The following is a 17,903-nucleotide window of genomic DNA, read 5'->3' on the forward strand; positions in this document are numbered from 1 at the left end:
GGGGTAAAATCACATGGTCTGATCAACTGAGGATGTAGGCGATTTTACCATAGGTGGTTGGCGTCATGAGGAGATGATTTAGGCAAAAAAGAAAAAAAAAAATTGACCAAAAAAATGACTTAAGGCGATTATTTTAACAGTGTGACGATATGTTTATTCTGTTTATCTACCCCTGTCTTATCAGCCAGTTCCTGATAGTCATTGCTGGAAGCCTCTGTAGGAAGCCTGATATATGCCATAATCATGGTAGCAACTGCTGAGTAATTTTGGAAACTTAATTTTTAATTGGCCCATTTTTCGGGCAGTGCTATGACGGCGGATGATTGGCCAGCATCGCTCCTCCTGTGTTCTGGAGAGTTCTGAGGGGAGTGTGGTGGAGGAGGCGCGGCCGCTCCCACTCACACTGACAGCGGGCATCAGGGGACCAGTCGAACCGAGAGTCACTCAGGGTGGAACCAGCCTGCAGTATTAACAACAGCCACTTTAACGCTGAACTGATTAAACGACATACTCTGAATTTAACGGAGGTGAGTATTAGCTAGGTTGACTAATATATCAACGTTATCGTAACTTTTTCTGGGCAAAGCCGTTACATTAGCTAACTAGCTTAATTTACGTTAACTAACTGACGTCAGCTGGGTATTACGTCAATCAGTGTTAACGGCTGCTCAATATAGCAAAACGTGAAACTAAGCTAGCTATCATTTATTGGTATCCATTTGCTGTAACTCATCATCATGTACACCAACTTCGTTCATTACTTGACTCTTAACTTTTCTGACATGTCATTGTACGTGATAAGGCCAAACTCTTTTAACATGAGAGTTAACGTTACTCGACGTTGCAAACAACAGGTTTGAAATGGTGCTGCTGTTGCTAACACGCTTGCAATGTGGTTTTATAAAGTTCCTCATATGCGTGATAACGAACGTCATTTACAGAACAGGTTATGTAACACCATGTTAAATGTGTGCAAGTTACAACAAAGTGAAAGGAATGGTCGAGAAAGTTCCCAGCCTCCTGAAATATGAAGTGGCACGCCCTCCTGTATTGGTGCTGCTGTGTTGATAAGCTGACGCTCATTATGCAGCACAGCATGCTTTGCTCTTAACCATAGACTGCATATAAATAAGCTCTTAACCCTGCTCTAGCTCAGTGGTTGTCGCACTTTCTATTTCACAACCCCCTTGCCCGAAAATCAAACTACTAATCAACTACTAATAACTACTAATTACTATTTGCAAAATTGAGAATACTGCAGTACTGTATTAAAAACAGGTGACAAGCTGAATTGTATAAATCTAGAACAGGGATGGGCAACTTAAATGCTGGAGGAGGCCACGATTTTTCATCGTCACTACCACAGGGCCACATATCAGGCCGTGCACTTCACCAGATATGTCTCTGCAAACTACAAATTTAAATATGTTTACAGTGTAGTAGCTTAACATATTTCATGCCCAAATGCATGTATAACACTATAAATAGGAAAACAAAAGGTTTGAAACAAATAAAAAATAACCACTTACTGTGATTTCTTTTTTTTTTCAGTGCAAGAACAGCAGACCAACATTAATTGCAAGAAGTCATTTTGTGCGTTTTTACACTGCACTTTTAAGATTTCTTGCTCAAATGCATATAGTTGTACTGAGGGGCACTTCAAGTGAGGGTGCGGGCTGTATGCGGCCCCCGGGTCTCCAGTTGCCCATCCCTGGTCTAGAACATCAACTTGCATGATTCTTATTAGTTTCTCTTGTGCAAATGAAAAATACAAGTTAAAACTAGCTTATCACAAGTTACCAGAGCCAATCTCTCTGCAGCTAAATGTCTTTTCATATATACACACACACATACTATAAAGTAAAATATAAAATTCAGGACTTCCGGTTATGGCGGCCACCTAGGGAGACGTGCTTCGCGCTGCTCTGCCTTAGCCACTAACATTTCTACTAAAAATACTCGCAATTATAACATTATTTGGTAATATAGGGTGAGCGTGGAATTTGTAATGCCGAAGGCTGCTAGTGCAAGTAAAGGAAAAGGCAAACCGTCAAAGCAGCCGAAGTTACCGGACTACCGTGTTAGCAGCGACACACAGAAAGCTAACGAGGACATGGCGGAGGACGAGGCCAGCGGAGGGGAGACACTGGGAGGTGCGACGGCGGATGCGGTGCTGGCTGCTATAAGCTCCATGAAAACGGAGTTCACTTCAAGATTTGATGGAGTTATGGCGGCGATAGAAAATATGAGGAAGGAGATAAATGAATGCACAGAGCGAGTGACGCAGGCCGAGTTGCGGATATCAACCGCCGAGGACGACGTAGCTGGTTTGCAGACTAAAGTCCATGCACTGGAGTCAAAAAATAAGACTTTGGAGGACAAGCTTCTGGACTTGGAAACCAGATCCCGCTTAAATAACTTGAGACTGGTGGGTCTGCCGGAGGGTGCTGAGGGACGAGACCCATGCTCTTTTTTGGAGAAGTGGATACCGGAGGTAATGGATGCTGCGGCTACTATTGAACGGGCACACCGAATCGGACCAGCGAGGGACCCAAAGGCGCCACCGAGAACACTTATAATGAAGTTTCTCAACTTCAAGGACAAGCGGGCAGTTATGGAAGCTGTAAGGGCTAAGAAGGAGATCCGCTACAAGGAACATCAAGTACGGTTTTACTCTGACTTGGCTACGGGGATACACCAGCTGAGGAAGAACTTCGACCCAATCCGCCAGGAGCTGCGCAACTTGGGGATCCGACATGGAGTGATTCACCCCGCCAGGCTGCGGATAACACATAAAGACCGGACTTATACTTTTCAAACGCCAGCAGAAGCTCGGGAGTTTGTCAGGAAGATCCAGGAGGACACCGGCGGGAGTTAAAAACAAATGGTTGATCGCGTGGATACGGTAATATAATACCTGAATTATGGTGCTGAAAATCACTATCACAAATTTGGCTTAACGTGTGTTCTGAAGGCGTATTAGTATTCTGAAGGTAATTTCAGTTAACAATATATATATTTTTATATATGCATACGTTTCCACTTTATGATGAGGCTGTATAATGACTCAGGTAGGCACATGAAAAAAAAACGCACATACTAAGATACGTTGGGCTTTTGAACATGCATATTAAACGTAAAATACATTTGATTTATGGGGCATGCTTAATAAATAAAAAACGGTTGGTTGTAGATTAAAAATAAACACGCCACTTATGTTGCAGGCGAGTGTTAATTACTGTTATAATATAGCGGCAGAGTTGTTGTTTTTTCTAGTTTGTTATTTTTCTAAGGATAATTGAGTGGTTTGACTGATCCTCATTAAGTGTGGAACAGACGACAGCGATATCGGGAGTCAAGATGCTTTCAGGGGGGCTCTCACGAAAGTGGGAAAGGGGAAGTAATACATGTTCAGTGTGTGGGATTCGTGTTCAAGAATCCATGTTTGTTATGCTCCTCCGTAAGTTTTCTTTTATATTGCAAGGTAATCTATTATTGTCTCTTATTAAAGATGTCTCAAGGAGTAAACCTTAATTTTGTCTCTTGGAACTGCAGAGGTCTACAACAATTTAGAAAAGTTAAACAAGTCATAAATAAAATAAAGGAAATGGACTCCAAAATAGTGTTTCTACAAGAAACGCATCTCTTAGAAAAGGATACTATTAGGATACGGAGGAGATGGCAGGGTAGTGTATATACAGCATCATTCTCATCTCAGGCCAGAGGAGTTATGACCCTCATCCATAAGACTGTCCCATTTCAAGTTAAAAATGTTATTAAGGATACATTTGGAAGACATTTAATTATCCAGGGCTCTCTACTGTCAGAAAACTTAAACTTGGTAAATGTATATGGCCCTAATACTGACGATCCTAGTTATTTTGTAAATCTGTTCCTTACTCTCTCAACATTTGCAGGACATTATGTAATAGCAGGTGATTTTAACTGTACTTTGAATCCTAGTATGGACAGATCTACAGGACTAGATCCATCTCACAATAGGTGTAGAGCAGTAATTCATCGCTTTATTAAAGAATATAGCCTGTTAGATATTTGGAGAGAACTTAGACCACATGCCAAAACGTACTCTTGTTACTCAAACACATTTAAATCATATTCTCGTATTGATTATTTTTTAGTTTCTTCACAATTGCGGTCCAAAATTCATGACAGCTTCTATGATAATATTGTGATCTCAGATCACGCCCCATGTTGTATAGTATATGTTGATAAAAAATTGACAAAAGACCCAGCCAGATGGCACTTTCATCACAAATGGTTGCAAGATGAAGAATTTGTGAAATATATAGGAAAACAGATAGAAGAGTTTTTTGAACATAACACTACACAAACCTCTGCTAGTATAAAGTGGGAAGCTTTTAAAGCTTTCCTAAGAGGACATATTATCAGTTATACAGGTTCAAAATCAAAAAAGGCACGTGAGGAGAGAGTACAATTGGAATATAAAATAAAGACTCTCCAGGAAAAAGTTTATGAGAAAAGTGACCCACAAATGGAAAGCGAATTACTGATTTTGAGGGCTGAATATGATAAGCTGTCTGCTTCCAGAGCTGCCTCTAGTCTTCTAAGACTAAAGCAATCCTTCTTTGAACACGGTGACAAATCGGGTAAACTATTGGCATGGCAGATTAGACAACTGGAAACCAAAACATCAATTACAACCATTATATCTAATGGGGAAGATATAGTGGACCCTATAGAAATAAATGATGCCTTTAGAGGTTACTATAAAGAATTATATAATACCAAAAACGAGATTAATGTGCAAAATCTGAATAGTTTTTTGGATGAACTATCTATACCTAATTTACCTAACGAAGATAAAGAAGATCTGGAAAGGGAAATTACTAAAGAGGAAATAGGGCGTGCCATCGATAATATGAAGTCAGGAAAAAGTGCAGGACCAGATGGTCTCCCAATTGATCTATATAAAAAATTCAAAAAGAAGTTGCTAATACCTCTTTTCGAAATGTTTCTGGAGGCATTTCAGAAAGGCAGTTTTCCACCCTCTATGAATAGTGCTTTGATTACTTTATTGCCAAAACCAGGTAAACCTTCTAACAAGTGTGAAAACATGAGACCAATAAGTTTGTTAAATTCTGACCTTAAGATATTATGTAAACTGTTGGCAACACGCTTACAAAAGTTACTGCCAAATATTATTAATAGAGATCAAAATGGTTTTATAACAGGAAGGCAGGGTTTTCATAATGTAAGAAGAGTATTGAACATTATTCATACAAACAAAGAAATGTCGGATGCAGCACTCTTATCATTAGATGCGGAAAAGGCCTTCGATAGGGTCGAATGGCCTTATCTTTTCAATGTTTTAGAAAGGTTTGGAATTGGAAGTAATTTCATAAAATGGGTTAGGGTGTTATATAAAAATTCTACTGCAGAAATCTTGACAAATAGAAATATTTCAAAACCAATAAAAATAAGTAAAGGGTGCCGGCAAGGTTGCCCATTATCTCCTTTATTGTTCATACTAGCAATTGAACCTCTCGCAATCGGAGTGCGTTCACATCAGCAATTTTGTGGTATAACAGTGGGGCCGACAGAACATAGAATATCCTTATATGCTGATGATGTTATTTTATTCATATCAAATCTAAATCAATCGATACCGGCAGTGTTACAGCTAATCAAATCGTTTGGAGATGTTTCGGGATATAAGGTGAATAACACAAAATCTTCTATATTACTACTCAACTCAAATGAAAGAAAGAATCCAATTCCAAGCGTAATTCAATTTAATGTTGTAGATCAGTTTAAGTATCTGGGAGTACAGATTTTGCCAAGATTGGAAAACATGGTTGAAGCCAATTACGAACCTTTGATGATGGAAATTAATGAATCAATCGATAGATGGATGTCACTACCAGTATCTATGATTGGGAGAATTCATATTCTAAAAATGAATATACTGCCAAAGCTACTCTATTTATTTCAAAATATTCCTCTGCCACCTCCTCCAGATTTTTTCTTAAAAACTAAAAATATGTTTGTGAGATTTATATGGAAGAACAGGAGGGCAAGACTTCGTTTGTCTTTGTTATATTTGCCGTATGACAGAGGGGGCTTAAAGTGTCCAAACCTATTGTGGTATTACTGGGCTGCGCAGCTGAGGTCTGTTATGTTCTATTTTTCAACAAATGAGCCTCCACATTGGACTGAAATGGAGTCTCACGGTCTAGCATTGCCTCTTCCCTCATACATGTACTCAGACACAGTAAAAAGATTAAAGAAACAAACTAAAAACCCAATTGTAAAGCATATGTTAAAGATATGGTATGATGTTCAAAAATACTTAAAGGAACAGCATACATTATCTCAATATAGTCCAGTATGGGGTAATCGTTCTTTTGTACCAGGGAGAGCGGATGCAGCGTTTAAATTGTGGCACTCTAAGGGACTTAAAATGGTCCAAGATCTTTACTCGACAGACTCAGATAATATGATGTCATTCGAGGAGTTGTGCTTTAAATTTGGCCTCAACAGGAAACATTTTTTCAAATACCTTCAGCTTAGAAGCTTTGTTAAAGTAAATCAAAATAATTCACTTACTAGACCCCCACATTCATCCTTGGAGAAAATTATGATAAAGAACAGTTTAAAAAAGGGTATCATATCAGAAATTTACAGGTTGCTGACATCTTATTCATCAGAAAACGCACAGTATAAATTGAATGCATGGAAGGAAGACTTGCAGTTAGAAATTTCGGATGAGGATTGGGAAGCAGCCTGTGCTAAGGCTCACACTATGTCCATAAGTACACATCTTAAACTTATACAGTACAAATGGTTAATGCGGACATATGTGACACCGATGGATTTAAATAGATATAATAAAAATATACCAGATGTATGCACGAAATGTATGGAATCCAGAGGAACTTTGTTTCACTGCATTTGGCAATGCAGAAAGATTAAAATATTCTGGGAAGAGGTAAGAGCTATAGTCGAGAAGATTATTTCAAAACAAATTCTACTGGACCCTAAACTTTTTTTGTTTGGCTTATACCCAGAGAAACATAACTACAGTAGGAGTGAGCGGACATTTATAGACCTCAGCTTGCTTTATGCTAAGAAATGTGTTGCATTATTGTGGATAAAGATTTATAAACCAAGTACAACTCAATGGATAAGACAGATGTTAGCAAGCCTTCCTTTAGAGAGAATAACTTACATATTAAAGGCTAAACGGCATGTATTTGAGGACATATGGAGCCCTTTCATTAACTACATTAAAGACTTAGATTTAACGGATGAAGAAGTGGATAACTAGTCTTCGTGGACAATGCAGATTCCGGTCTTGTCAGATTCATATTGCTTTTCTATATATGTATTTTAATTCACACTAATTACAAACGATACTCAATTGTATATAGATTACCATTTTCTTTAACAGGAGGAGCATACTTGTTCGAAGTGTTATGTTTTGTTTGTTTTTATTTTTCTGTCTATGTAAATGCAGCTATTTGAAAATATGGAAGTGAATGACGATAAATGAATGTAAAAGCTGTATGTCAAAGTGTTATAAACTGAAAATAAAATAAAAATATTGTGGAAAAAAAAAAAATATAAAATTCATAAAGTGCTTTGTAATGGTGGACCCAGGATTAAACCATTTCAGGCTGTAATGAGACAAATAAAATCAGACAGTTGAATGAATACCAAAAAACAATGCAAGATTGAAAAATAATAATAATAAATGATTATAAAACAAATAAGATAGGTTTTAAAGCTGTAAATCCTAATATTTGAGAAGCCGATTGAGAGATTGAAGTATTAAGCTGACTATGAAATTACTCATTCATTTTTTGACCGACAAATTGATTATAGAACTAATATTTTCAGCAATAATTTGTTATATGCACTATGCAACAGACTGCTCCACTAGAGGCACCTGCCCAAGCATAAGAACCCTTGCCTAAGCTAGTTGTAATGACCTCCCACGTGGCTTAACGTTGGGCTAAGATTACAATATATTGATGGTCTGCTGCTGTGGCAACAGTGAAAATAGGGCCAGTTCCAAGAAGTTAGTGCACACTGAGTCATCTTCATAACTTTGTTGCTGACTGAAACAAAGTTTTTTTCTTCAGGCTTTTTTAATCAGCTCACTTTTGAGATTTGATATGGTTTTACTCAGAAAATGATCGTGTCAACTAGGAAACCCAGTTCTAGTTTAATTCAAACAGTATTTAATATGAATATTTTATAATAAAATAGGAAGTAGCTAACATCCCATAGCACAAGTTCACATATTCTTATTGCTTGTTTTGTCTCAAACCCAAAGATCTTCTGTTTACTATCATAAAAGACAAAGGACAAATTCATAATCAAAATAGTAGATGGATAATTTTCAGTTGGTCAACTTATGGACTAACGTCTCAGTTCTATGATAAAATAATAATTAAATTCAATGAAGTGGCAGTTCAGTGTGGTTATCAGGAGACAGAAGACCTGCTTCTTTGTAAAAGAGCCTCTCCTCCCTGTTGTCTGTTGTTGCCATAATAAAGGCAGCCGTTGCTAAGCTGTCAAATGTGGGAGGCTTTAAGAACAGGTGCTGTGGACCTTCACTTCACAGAGACAGTTTGTTTCCACTTCTGAATGAGCTGCTCAGGCTCTGATAATAACCTCATTACACCATGCTACAAATGGCAACATGGTGACCACCCCCAGTACCTCATCTGTTATATACCCATATTTTCAGTTTAGTGCCAATATATGATTAACGCTCGATTATTTAAATCTGCTCAGGAACCATGTCCAAGGGACCAGCAGTCGGCATTGACCTGGGCACTACCTACTCCTGTGTAGGAGTGTTTCAGCATGGCAAAGTGGAGATAATTGCCAATGACCAGGGAAACAGGACCACACCCAGTTATGTTGCCTTCACTGACACTGAGAGGCTGATTGGAGATGCAGCCAAGAATCAGGTGGCCCTGAACCCCAACAACACAGTATTCGGTATGAAGCATTTTTCTAAACAAGTATGATTCATTAACTTTGATCTTTCTGCTTATTTGTTGCATTTTTTAAAATTAATTAATTATTTTTAGATGCAAAGCGTCTCATCGGACGTCGTTTTGATGACGCCGTTGTCCAGGCAGACATGAAGCACTGGCCATTTACTGTCGTCAATGATTCCAGCCGCCCCAAAGTAAAAGTGGATTACAAAGGCGAGACGAAAACCTTCTACCCAGAGGAGATCTCTTCGATGGTACTAATCAAAATGAAGGAGATTGCAGAGGCATACCTCGGGAAGGTACACATGTACAAAGTTATTCTCAGAATCTTTTTATTTGTGTGTTTAACAAAGATGGGATTTGCATGAGTAATGCATAATAAATATTATAAATATTTCAAATGCACAGACACATTTTCTCAGCTTCTACTACAGTAGTGCGGCTGCATTGAAATTTAACTTGATATGAAAACTGTACTTCTGATGTTGAATGTCATGTCTCGTTAACAACTATATCTTTGAATCATTTTCTTCTTGCAGACTGTAACAAACGCAGTAGTGACTGTGCCTGCCTACTTCAATGACTCTCAGCGCCAGGCCACCAAAGATGCAGGGACCATTTCTGGGCTTCATGTCCTCCGCATCATCAACGAACCAACTGCGGCTGCTATTGCTTATGGCCTGGACAAAAAGGTAAAATAATCTTCTGACAGCAACTTTTTACGTTATACTATTTTGTATGAGTGTATTGTGGTGAATTGCATGTTTATGACCACACTTACAATTGCTTGCTGGTCTTTTGAAGGATCGTTGCTCATATGTTTTGTTTAAGACAGTTTTGAATGTGATGTTTTGAAAAGAAGCCATAAATGCTTGCTGAGAGTGAATGTCTACAAATGACTATAAAATAATTTAAAACTACAGGTTGGAACTGAGAGAAACGTCCTAATCTTTGACCTGGGCGGTGGTACATTTGATGTCTCCATCCTGACTATTGAAGATGGCATCTTTGAGGTCAAGTCCACAGCAGGCGACACACACCTGGGTGGAGAAGACTTTGATAACCGCATGGTCAACCACTTCATCGCCGAGTTCAAACGCAAGTTCAAGAAAGACATCAGCGAAAACAAGAGGGCGGTGCGTCGTCTGCGCACAGCGTGCGAGAGGGCCAAGCGCACTTTGTCATCCAGCACTCAGGCCAGCATTGAAATCGACTCTCTGTACGAGGGAGTTGATTTCTACACCTCCATCACCAGAGCCCGTTTTGAGGAGCTGAACGCAGACCTGTTCCGAGGAACCCTGGAGCCTGTGGAAAAGGCTCTCCGTGACGCAAAGATGGACAAGGGTCAAATCCATGATATTGTCCTGGTGGGAGGTTCCACTCGCATTCCCAAAATCCAGAAGCTCCTGCAAGACCTTTTCAATGGAAAGGACCTCAATAAGAGCATTAACCCTGATGAAGCAGTGGCCTATGGTGCAGGTATACTGTAACCCTTTATGTCCATTAATATAGCAGTGATTCATTTTTACAAATACATAATCCTGACAAAGGGATTGAACCACAAATGAGCTACAAATATAAAACTAGAAATCCCCCATTTGTTCTGCAGCTGTGCAGGCAGCCATCCTGTCGGGGGACAAATCAGAGAATGTGCAGGACCTGCTGCTGCTGGATGTGACCCCCTTGTCTCTGGGCATCGAGACCGCTGGAGGAGTCATGACGGCTCTCATTAAGAGGAACACAACGATCCCCACGAAGCAGACCCAGACTTTCACCACCTATTCTGACAACCAGCCTGGTGTGCTCATTCAGGTAGGACCACTATAAGTAAAAAAAGACCACTAAATTGTTTTAGAGTCTATCAAATAAATATTTTTGATGGGTTCACTTAACGTTATATCCACAGGTGTTTGAGGGTGAAAGGGCCATGACCAAAGACAACAACCTTTTGGGCAAATTTGAGCTGGTTGGAATCCCCCCTGCACCCCGAGGGGTTCCTCAGATCGAGGTGACCTTTGATATCGACGCCAACGGCATCATGAATGTGTCTGCCGCCGACAAGAGCACCGGGAAGGAGAACAAGATCACAATCACCAATGACAAAGGTAACCCGAAGAACATAAACACTGTATCTTAATTGTTAAATCTGACGTACACTAATCAGCCTTCTGTTCATTTGAACTGAAAATCCATCAGGTCGCCTGAGCAAGGAGGACATTGAGCGTATGGTCCAGGAAGCAGATAAGTACAAGGCTGAGGATGATGTGCAGAGAGAGAAAGTGGCTGCCAAGAATGGTCTTGAGTCTTACGCCTTTAACATGAAGTCCACTGTGGAGGATGAGAAACTGAAGGACAAGATCAGCGACGAGGACAAACAGAAGATTCTGGACAAGTGTAATGAGGTCATCAACTGGCTGGATAGGAACCAGGTATGAATTTAAAAAAGCTTGTGGTTGTAAACTTTTGCGACAGAGTTGTTAAAGTATTTGTCAGGCTGGCATTAGAGTGATACTTCCTCTTCTTCGTCCCATTTTTCAGTCTGCCGAAAAAGACGAGTTTGAGCATCAGCAGAAGGAGTTGGAGAAGTTGTGTAACCCCATCATGACCAAGCTGTACCAGAATGCAGGAGGGATGCCCGGGGGGATGCCAGGGGGGATGCCAGGTGGCTTCCAAGGAGCTGGTGCTGCTCCTGGAGGAGGAGGGTCCTCCGGCCCCACAATCGAGGAGGTCGACTAAACTAGAGGTTTACCTAACATGCATGAGCTTGTTCTCTTTCCTGTTTGTAGGTGGTTGGTGTGAAAGGGGATCAGTTATAATATCTCTAAATTGTTATATTCACAACCATTAACTGTGCCTCTTGGGAATGTTTTGATTATTTTTGTATGCCAGGCTTAAGGCAACACTTTGCACTGTGGGTTTTTCTGGGAAGCAGTTTTTTCAAGCACCTGTGTTGCATCCAGTTGAACCAGTGCCTGTTTGTATTACCACAGTTTGTTTTTTTCTTTCTGAGTTGGTTATGTGTACTTTGCAAAATGAGAATAAATAAAATATTCTTTTGAACTTTGACTCATCGCTCATCTTTTTCAGCACCATGGCATCTTGTTGTAATGTTGATTTTAGACATACTTTACTAAACTTAAAGGACTAGATGACAGACATTTTAACATCTAATAGAAGATGTTTCTAACTGTGAAAGTATTGTATTTTGTTGCTGTTTTAAAACAAAAGAAATTGCTGATCCCAAGTCCAAGAAACCGAATCAGCTCAGATACCTTTGTCATAGATTACATTCTGTACCTCGTCTATACTTTTTTTTTTTTCTAAGTCTTGGTTTGTGGACTTCCCCTCAGACAAAGCTTGGAAAAAAAATCCCCCTCAGCCAACTCTTTGTTTACTTGCTGAATTTCGCTCAGTTCCTGATCCTGTCGGATCACGATCATGTTATTTGATCCCATAGATGCCCAACAATTAAGCATAAATGCATAAAAAAGGTGCATAAAAATGCAATGCATAAAAAAGGTTTGAAAACATTACACTATTCCATGTGAACTGCTTAACAGATGTTATGTTATTTCACCTCCATTCACTGAGCCTCCCCTGAAACAAGTCTGATGCCCACTGGTCAGGCCAGCCTCCCACTTTGGAAACCTCTGTATTTAAGCAACTACAAGTAGCTTTTATTCTGCATTGATTCTGGCGAATAAGCAGAAGAAAATGGATGGATGGATGGATGATTCTGGCGACCATTGTGGACAAATGGGGTAGTGCTTCAATGAGCATGACTGCCTCTTAACTTAATCTGGCTCATCTGTGCATTTGTTTTGGAAGCAAGTGACATAAAGATGCAGCTTATTTGTAAGACTATTTTCCTCTTTTAAACATCTGTTTCCAGGGTGCACTCACAGCAATTAAGGTTTGAACGGTGTCAAACTGTAAATATGATGGTGAAACTAAAACTTAAACTCATATTTTGATGTAAAACCACAGCTCACAATGTATTTCATTTATAAAATAGACATATTGCATACCTGTCTAGGAGGAAGAGAGCCAGTTCACAATGTTTTAAAATTCTTTCAAATCCCACATTTTACTTATATTTTCACCTGTGCTCTGTTACTTTCCCTTTTAGCTATTTTTTATGTTCCGTTATAATTAAATACACCATTGAAAATAAAATGATCTGAAGAAAATGATTTTCCTGTTTCCTTTTATCTGGCTAACATACTACTTACTGCAAATCTTTGACTGAAAATGTAAGCATAGACTCTTTCAGTAATTACATAAAAAAATACTATTAAAAAATAGCTGATCTTTAATGGACTTGTTTGCTTATGTAGGTCATTTAGAGACATCAGCATTAAATTAAAACAGCTTGTAGCACGTTTAATATAGGAAGACAACACAAAAGAAATGCATTCTTTTTTTCTCATTTATTTTGCTTAATCATGAATATTCAGATTAACAGGAAGTAGTTGGAAAGTTCATAGGGGTATTGGTTCCTCTTGGCCATATATTATGGACCAGTGCTGATGTGTGTGTTGAAGTCTTTGGCAGGTCAGCGTGAGTTGGAGTTTCTTGGGCATTCGTGCATTCGGTAGGCACACATGTAGAAGATACCTAGAAGAGAACAATCGGATCATCACGACAAGAATAAGATCATGGGTTTTCATTTGTTCATGTGGTAGGATCCATACCTGAGAAGAATGTGAGCACCACTGCCACCCAGCCCATTATATAGGACCAGGAGAACCGCCAGCTGCCATAGCGTTTACCATAGTAGTTCACTGTCACTCCTGTGTAGACAGCCATGGCCAGCAACACAAAGAAGCCTGCAGGGGAGATACAATCAGTGGGTTTAACTGATAAAAGTACTTTACAGAGCATGCAGCTATGAAGAGGAGCTTACAGGAGATGAAGAAGAGGATGCCGGCTGCAAATGTCTTGTCAAACCCGTCAAAGGAGGAGTAGTGGATGAAGGCCATGACACCGATCACAATGCCGATGAAACAAGCCAGCAGGGAGAGAATCATGAAGGCCCGAGTAGCATCCCAGTACGCTGTGGGGTGAAACCAGACTCAGAAGTATGTCCAGAACTGAATGAAGAATTTAAAATTATTTTTTTTTTCTACTTCAAACATCCATCATGTTATTTATAGTGTTTGCATGTTTCATTTTCACAGTGATTCAAGCTTTTCTTCATCTACAGGGGACAGTACCAGCTTGCCATCTAGTGTTTGGGAATGGATCTGCACTTGATTTGATAAATTTAACTTCTGATAGATTGCTAAATACATTAATTGAAAAAATATTAGACCACTCTTGTTTTCTTCAATTTCTTGTTCATTTTAAAGCCTGGTACAACTTAGGGTACATTTGTTTAGACGAATATAATGGTAACAAAAATAGCTCATAAGAGTTTAATTTAAGAGCTGATATCTAGCCATTTTCCATGGGTTTCTTGATAATGATTTTGGTTATTATCAAGAAACCCATGGAAAATGGCTCGATATCCGCTCTCTTGTGAGCTATTTTTGTTGTTATCATTATATTTGTCCGAACAAATGTACCTTTAGTTGTACCAGGCTTTAAAATGAACAAGAAATTGAAGAAAACAATGGTGGTCTAATATTTTTTTCCATGACTGTATGTGTTGTTTTTAAACCAAAAATATGTACCAAATGATCGTACAAACTATTCCTCAAATCTGATTTTAAAAAAGCAACCTGTATACTTCTATGTAAAATTATCTTACTACGACACTTACAAATACAATAAAGAAACATCTGTTGTTGTTTTTATTAAAGATTTCTTGATGAAATGAACTTGATACTAACTTCTTTGCATTTGAATCTCAGCAATATTTGGCCAAACACCCCAGCAAAGCCCCAAAGAGACGCCACGTGAAGTTCACAGACTGATTGTCAGCAAACTACTAAATATAAATGAGGATCCGCCTGTGCACATGCAGTGGAAAAGACACCCAGCGAGTCTTACCGATGCTGTCTGTGTGTGTCATGCATTTCCCGGGCACACAGTACCGCCACAGACCCTGGTGCATGTAATTGCTGGAGTGACGGTACTGCATCCAATAGTCAGTTGCCGTGGAGACAATGAGGAGTATGTTCCCGACTCCAGCGCAGAACAACCCACCTCCCATGAAGCTATACATCCTGCCAAAAAAACACTGACTGACATGCAGAGAGAAAGAGAGCAGGTCAGGGCCGTGCAAACATCTGGCCCCTGCTATACCAATTATAGAGGCACTTCCTGTTACAGAGTACAGGGCAGCAGTGAATATGAATAAAACAATATCTAAAATACATTCAGCAGGATGCCACAAATGTCATGCTGGAGCGTGACATATCTGATTATAGAAACAGCACTCATTAGGCAATAGCACTGAGAGGAAATTTACATGGTGGAAGACAAGCTGCCAGCTCAGTCTGACAAGTCATTAACCCCTGTCAGACCGAGAGGGTTTTTGACCCTTTTCAAACCCACAGAAATGTGTTTCAGATTATAATTAAGACCACCAGGTTAAAAAAAAAAAAAGACCATACATGTTGCTGAACTATGAGGGAAAATTTATAAAATAATGCCCAACACATCTAGAGTAGTTTTTTAAAAAATGTTTAAATGCTGCATCCATAAAAAACAACATCTTGGGTTTCAATTGTTCATAAAAAGGGTCTTCAGATCTATAATTTTAAGCTACTTAAGGGGATATTTATCTCAAGAATATTAAGAGTTCAACAGGTTTATGATAGGAATGAAGAATTATAACTTTCTTATACATTTATAAAATACAACATATGGTGCACAAATACACTATTTCAAACATTATGATTTGATATTTATGACTTACCTTTATCTTTCTTCCCTCAGAAAAAGTCAGAGATTCCAATATTTCGGGTTGTCAAAGCACAGAGGAGCCCAATATTGCGCAGGGCAGGCAGGAAAGTTTTGTTTGTGCATAGGAAACCAAGCGAACAAACGGGCTGATGGAACAATGGAGCATGCTGAGCCACAACCAATCACAGAGGATGAGTTTTGTGTTTTAGGGAATCTGCTGAAAATACAAAACTGTTAAAGCGCTGTGCGCGTCTCAGTAATACTGATGACACAGGGCTTTTAATTCAAAATGCTGCACAACCACACACAGTAAACTCACCGCCTGCAATAGGCTTACCCCTAGCCATTGCTGGAAAAGTACATTTAACAGAGATTAGTTTAAAAAATGTAAAAATTTAACTCATTTTGAATCCTTCTGTTAATTGTGCTGATGGAAAAGCAACAATATTTTCAGTCAATAGTCATTTATGCCTTTAAATTCAATTCTCTAACACCATGTGTACAGATTACTATAATTCTAGTTTGGGAATGTGCTCATTTACATACAATTAACCATTTATTCAGGCATGTGGTGTAAATTCCAAATATAATACAGCATCTGCACTCACTGCAGTTTGTTTTAATGTCTTTCCATCCTTCATAATAACAGTGGAAAGACACATTGAAGGTTTTTTCATTAATGTTACATTTAGTCTCATATTTTCAAGTTCCCATCATTTAGTTAGCGTACAGCAAGTCCAGGGAAATTTATTTAATTAAAGAGGAAGTACTGCAAACACATTTGTTAAATGAAACACGTGTAAGAGTGAACTTGAGCACAGCAAGCAGCATAAATTCACAAGACAATGTGTATTAGGATAACTGGCAGAACAGATAAGCAGGTAAAAAATAAAAGTATCGTATGTCTTTAAAATTTCATAAAAAACATTATAATATAGTGTACCATTACATTTCAGAAAAAATGTCATAGTATAGCATGTGGTCAAAATTTCATTAAAGAATGTCATAGTACACTATGCCATAAAAAAAAAAAAACGTCATTCTATAGTATGTTTTCCAAATTTCAGAAAAAACATGATAGTATAGTGTGCCACGACAATTTCATAAAAAGAGTCATTGTATAGTATCAACATTTTATATAAAAAATAATAGTTTGTATGATGTCAAAATAAAAAATCATAATATAGTATCTAGTATCATCAAAAAAATGTCACAGTATAGTATGTTGTCAAAATGTAACTGAAAAGGGTCATTGTATAGTATATTTTTAAAACTTTGAGAAAAAACGTCATACTATTAGTATGCCATCAAAATAAAAATAGAAATAAAGAAACATCATGCTATAGTATGTCTTTAACATTTCAGGGAAAGCAAGTCATAGTATAGTATTCCTTCAAAATTTGAAAAAAACCTGATAGTATAATGTGCCATGACAATTTAATTTAAAAGAAAAAGTCATTGTATAGTATGTCATCAAAATGTTATAAAAAAAAGTCATATATCATCATCAATCATAATATAGTATCTAGTATCAGCAAAATAAAAAAGTCTTAGTATAGTATGCCATCATTTAAAAAAAAAAAAAACATTAGCGTAGAATATGTCATCAAAATGTTATTTTAAAAAAACATCATAGGATAGTTTGTCATAAAAATAATAAAATAATAAAAATAAATAAAATACAAAACGTCATCGTATAATATCAAAAATCTCATAGCATAAGCAAAGGTGTAAATGATATTGTTTATATTGATAGATTGTTTTGTTCATGGTGGCTCACAGTCACACTGTCATGACTTACTGGGACGTTTGAATTGAACTGAGCTAATGTTAAGAGCTTTTCCTTCTTTGACAAGTCAAATGTCTCATATGAAAACTCCCCCCCCCCCCCCCCCCCCCTGTTTATACCTGGGATTATATATAATTTCCTGACACCTCTACGTGTGTCTGATGGTTTTGGAGTCAAATTTAAAGCTTGAAAGATGAAAAAAACATTAGATGTCCTGGTATATTACGTTAAATTCTACACAAAGTGCTGCAGCTTTCGGCTCCAGAGGA

General features: G+C 38.2%; 2 protein-coding genes across 2 annotated transcripts; one reads left to right on the top strand and one right to left on the bottom strand.

The window, feature by feature from the left end:
- The first annotated feature begins 387 nt into the window (after positions 1 to 387).
- hspa8b (heat shock protein family A (Hsp70) member 8b) lies at positions 388 to 12,059 on the top strand. Its single transcript, XM_059330597.1, has 9 exons — positions 388 to 527; positions 8,785 to 8,994; positions 9,087 to 9,292; positions 9,533 to 9,685; positions 9,917 to 10,472; positions 10,603 to 10,805; positions 10,900 to 11,098; positions 11,190 to 11,422; positions 11,532 to 12,059. Exons 2-9 carry the CDS (start codon positions 8,790 to 8,792, stop codon positions 11,727 to 11,729), a joined length of 1,953 nt encoding a protein of 650 aa, XP_059186580.1. The 5' UTR covers positions 388 to 527; positions 8,785 to 8,789; the 3' UTR covers positions 11,730 to 12,059.
- A 1,377-nt stretch (positions 12,060 to 13,436) lies between these two features.
- On the bottom strand, positions 13,437 to 15,313 carry lim2.3 (lens intrinsic membrane protein 2.3). Its single transcript, XM_059331850.1, has 4 exons — positions 14,988 to 15,313; positions 13,900 to 14,049; positions 13,688 to 13,822; positions 13,437 to 13,610 (listed from the first exon to the last, which is right to left on the bottom strand). The coding sequence occupies exons 1-4, from the start codon at positions 15,160 to 15,162 to the stop codon at positions 13,549 to 13,551; spliced, it is 522 nt and encodes a 173-aa protein (XP_059187833.1). The 5' UTR covers positions 15,163 to 15,313; the 3' UTR covers positions 13,437 to 13,548.
- Positions 15,314 to 17,903: the final 2,590 nt, after the last annotated feature.

Source organism: Centropristis striata, chromosome 4 (genome assembly GCF_030273125.1).
Source record: "Centropristis striata isolate RG_2023a ecotype Rhode Island chromosome 4, C.striata_1.0, whole genome shotgun sequence".
Lineage (NCBI taxonomy): Eukaryota > Metazoa > Chordata > Actinopteri > Perciformes > Serranidae > Centropristis > Centropristis striata.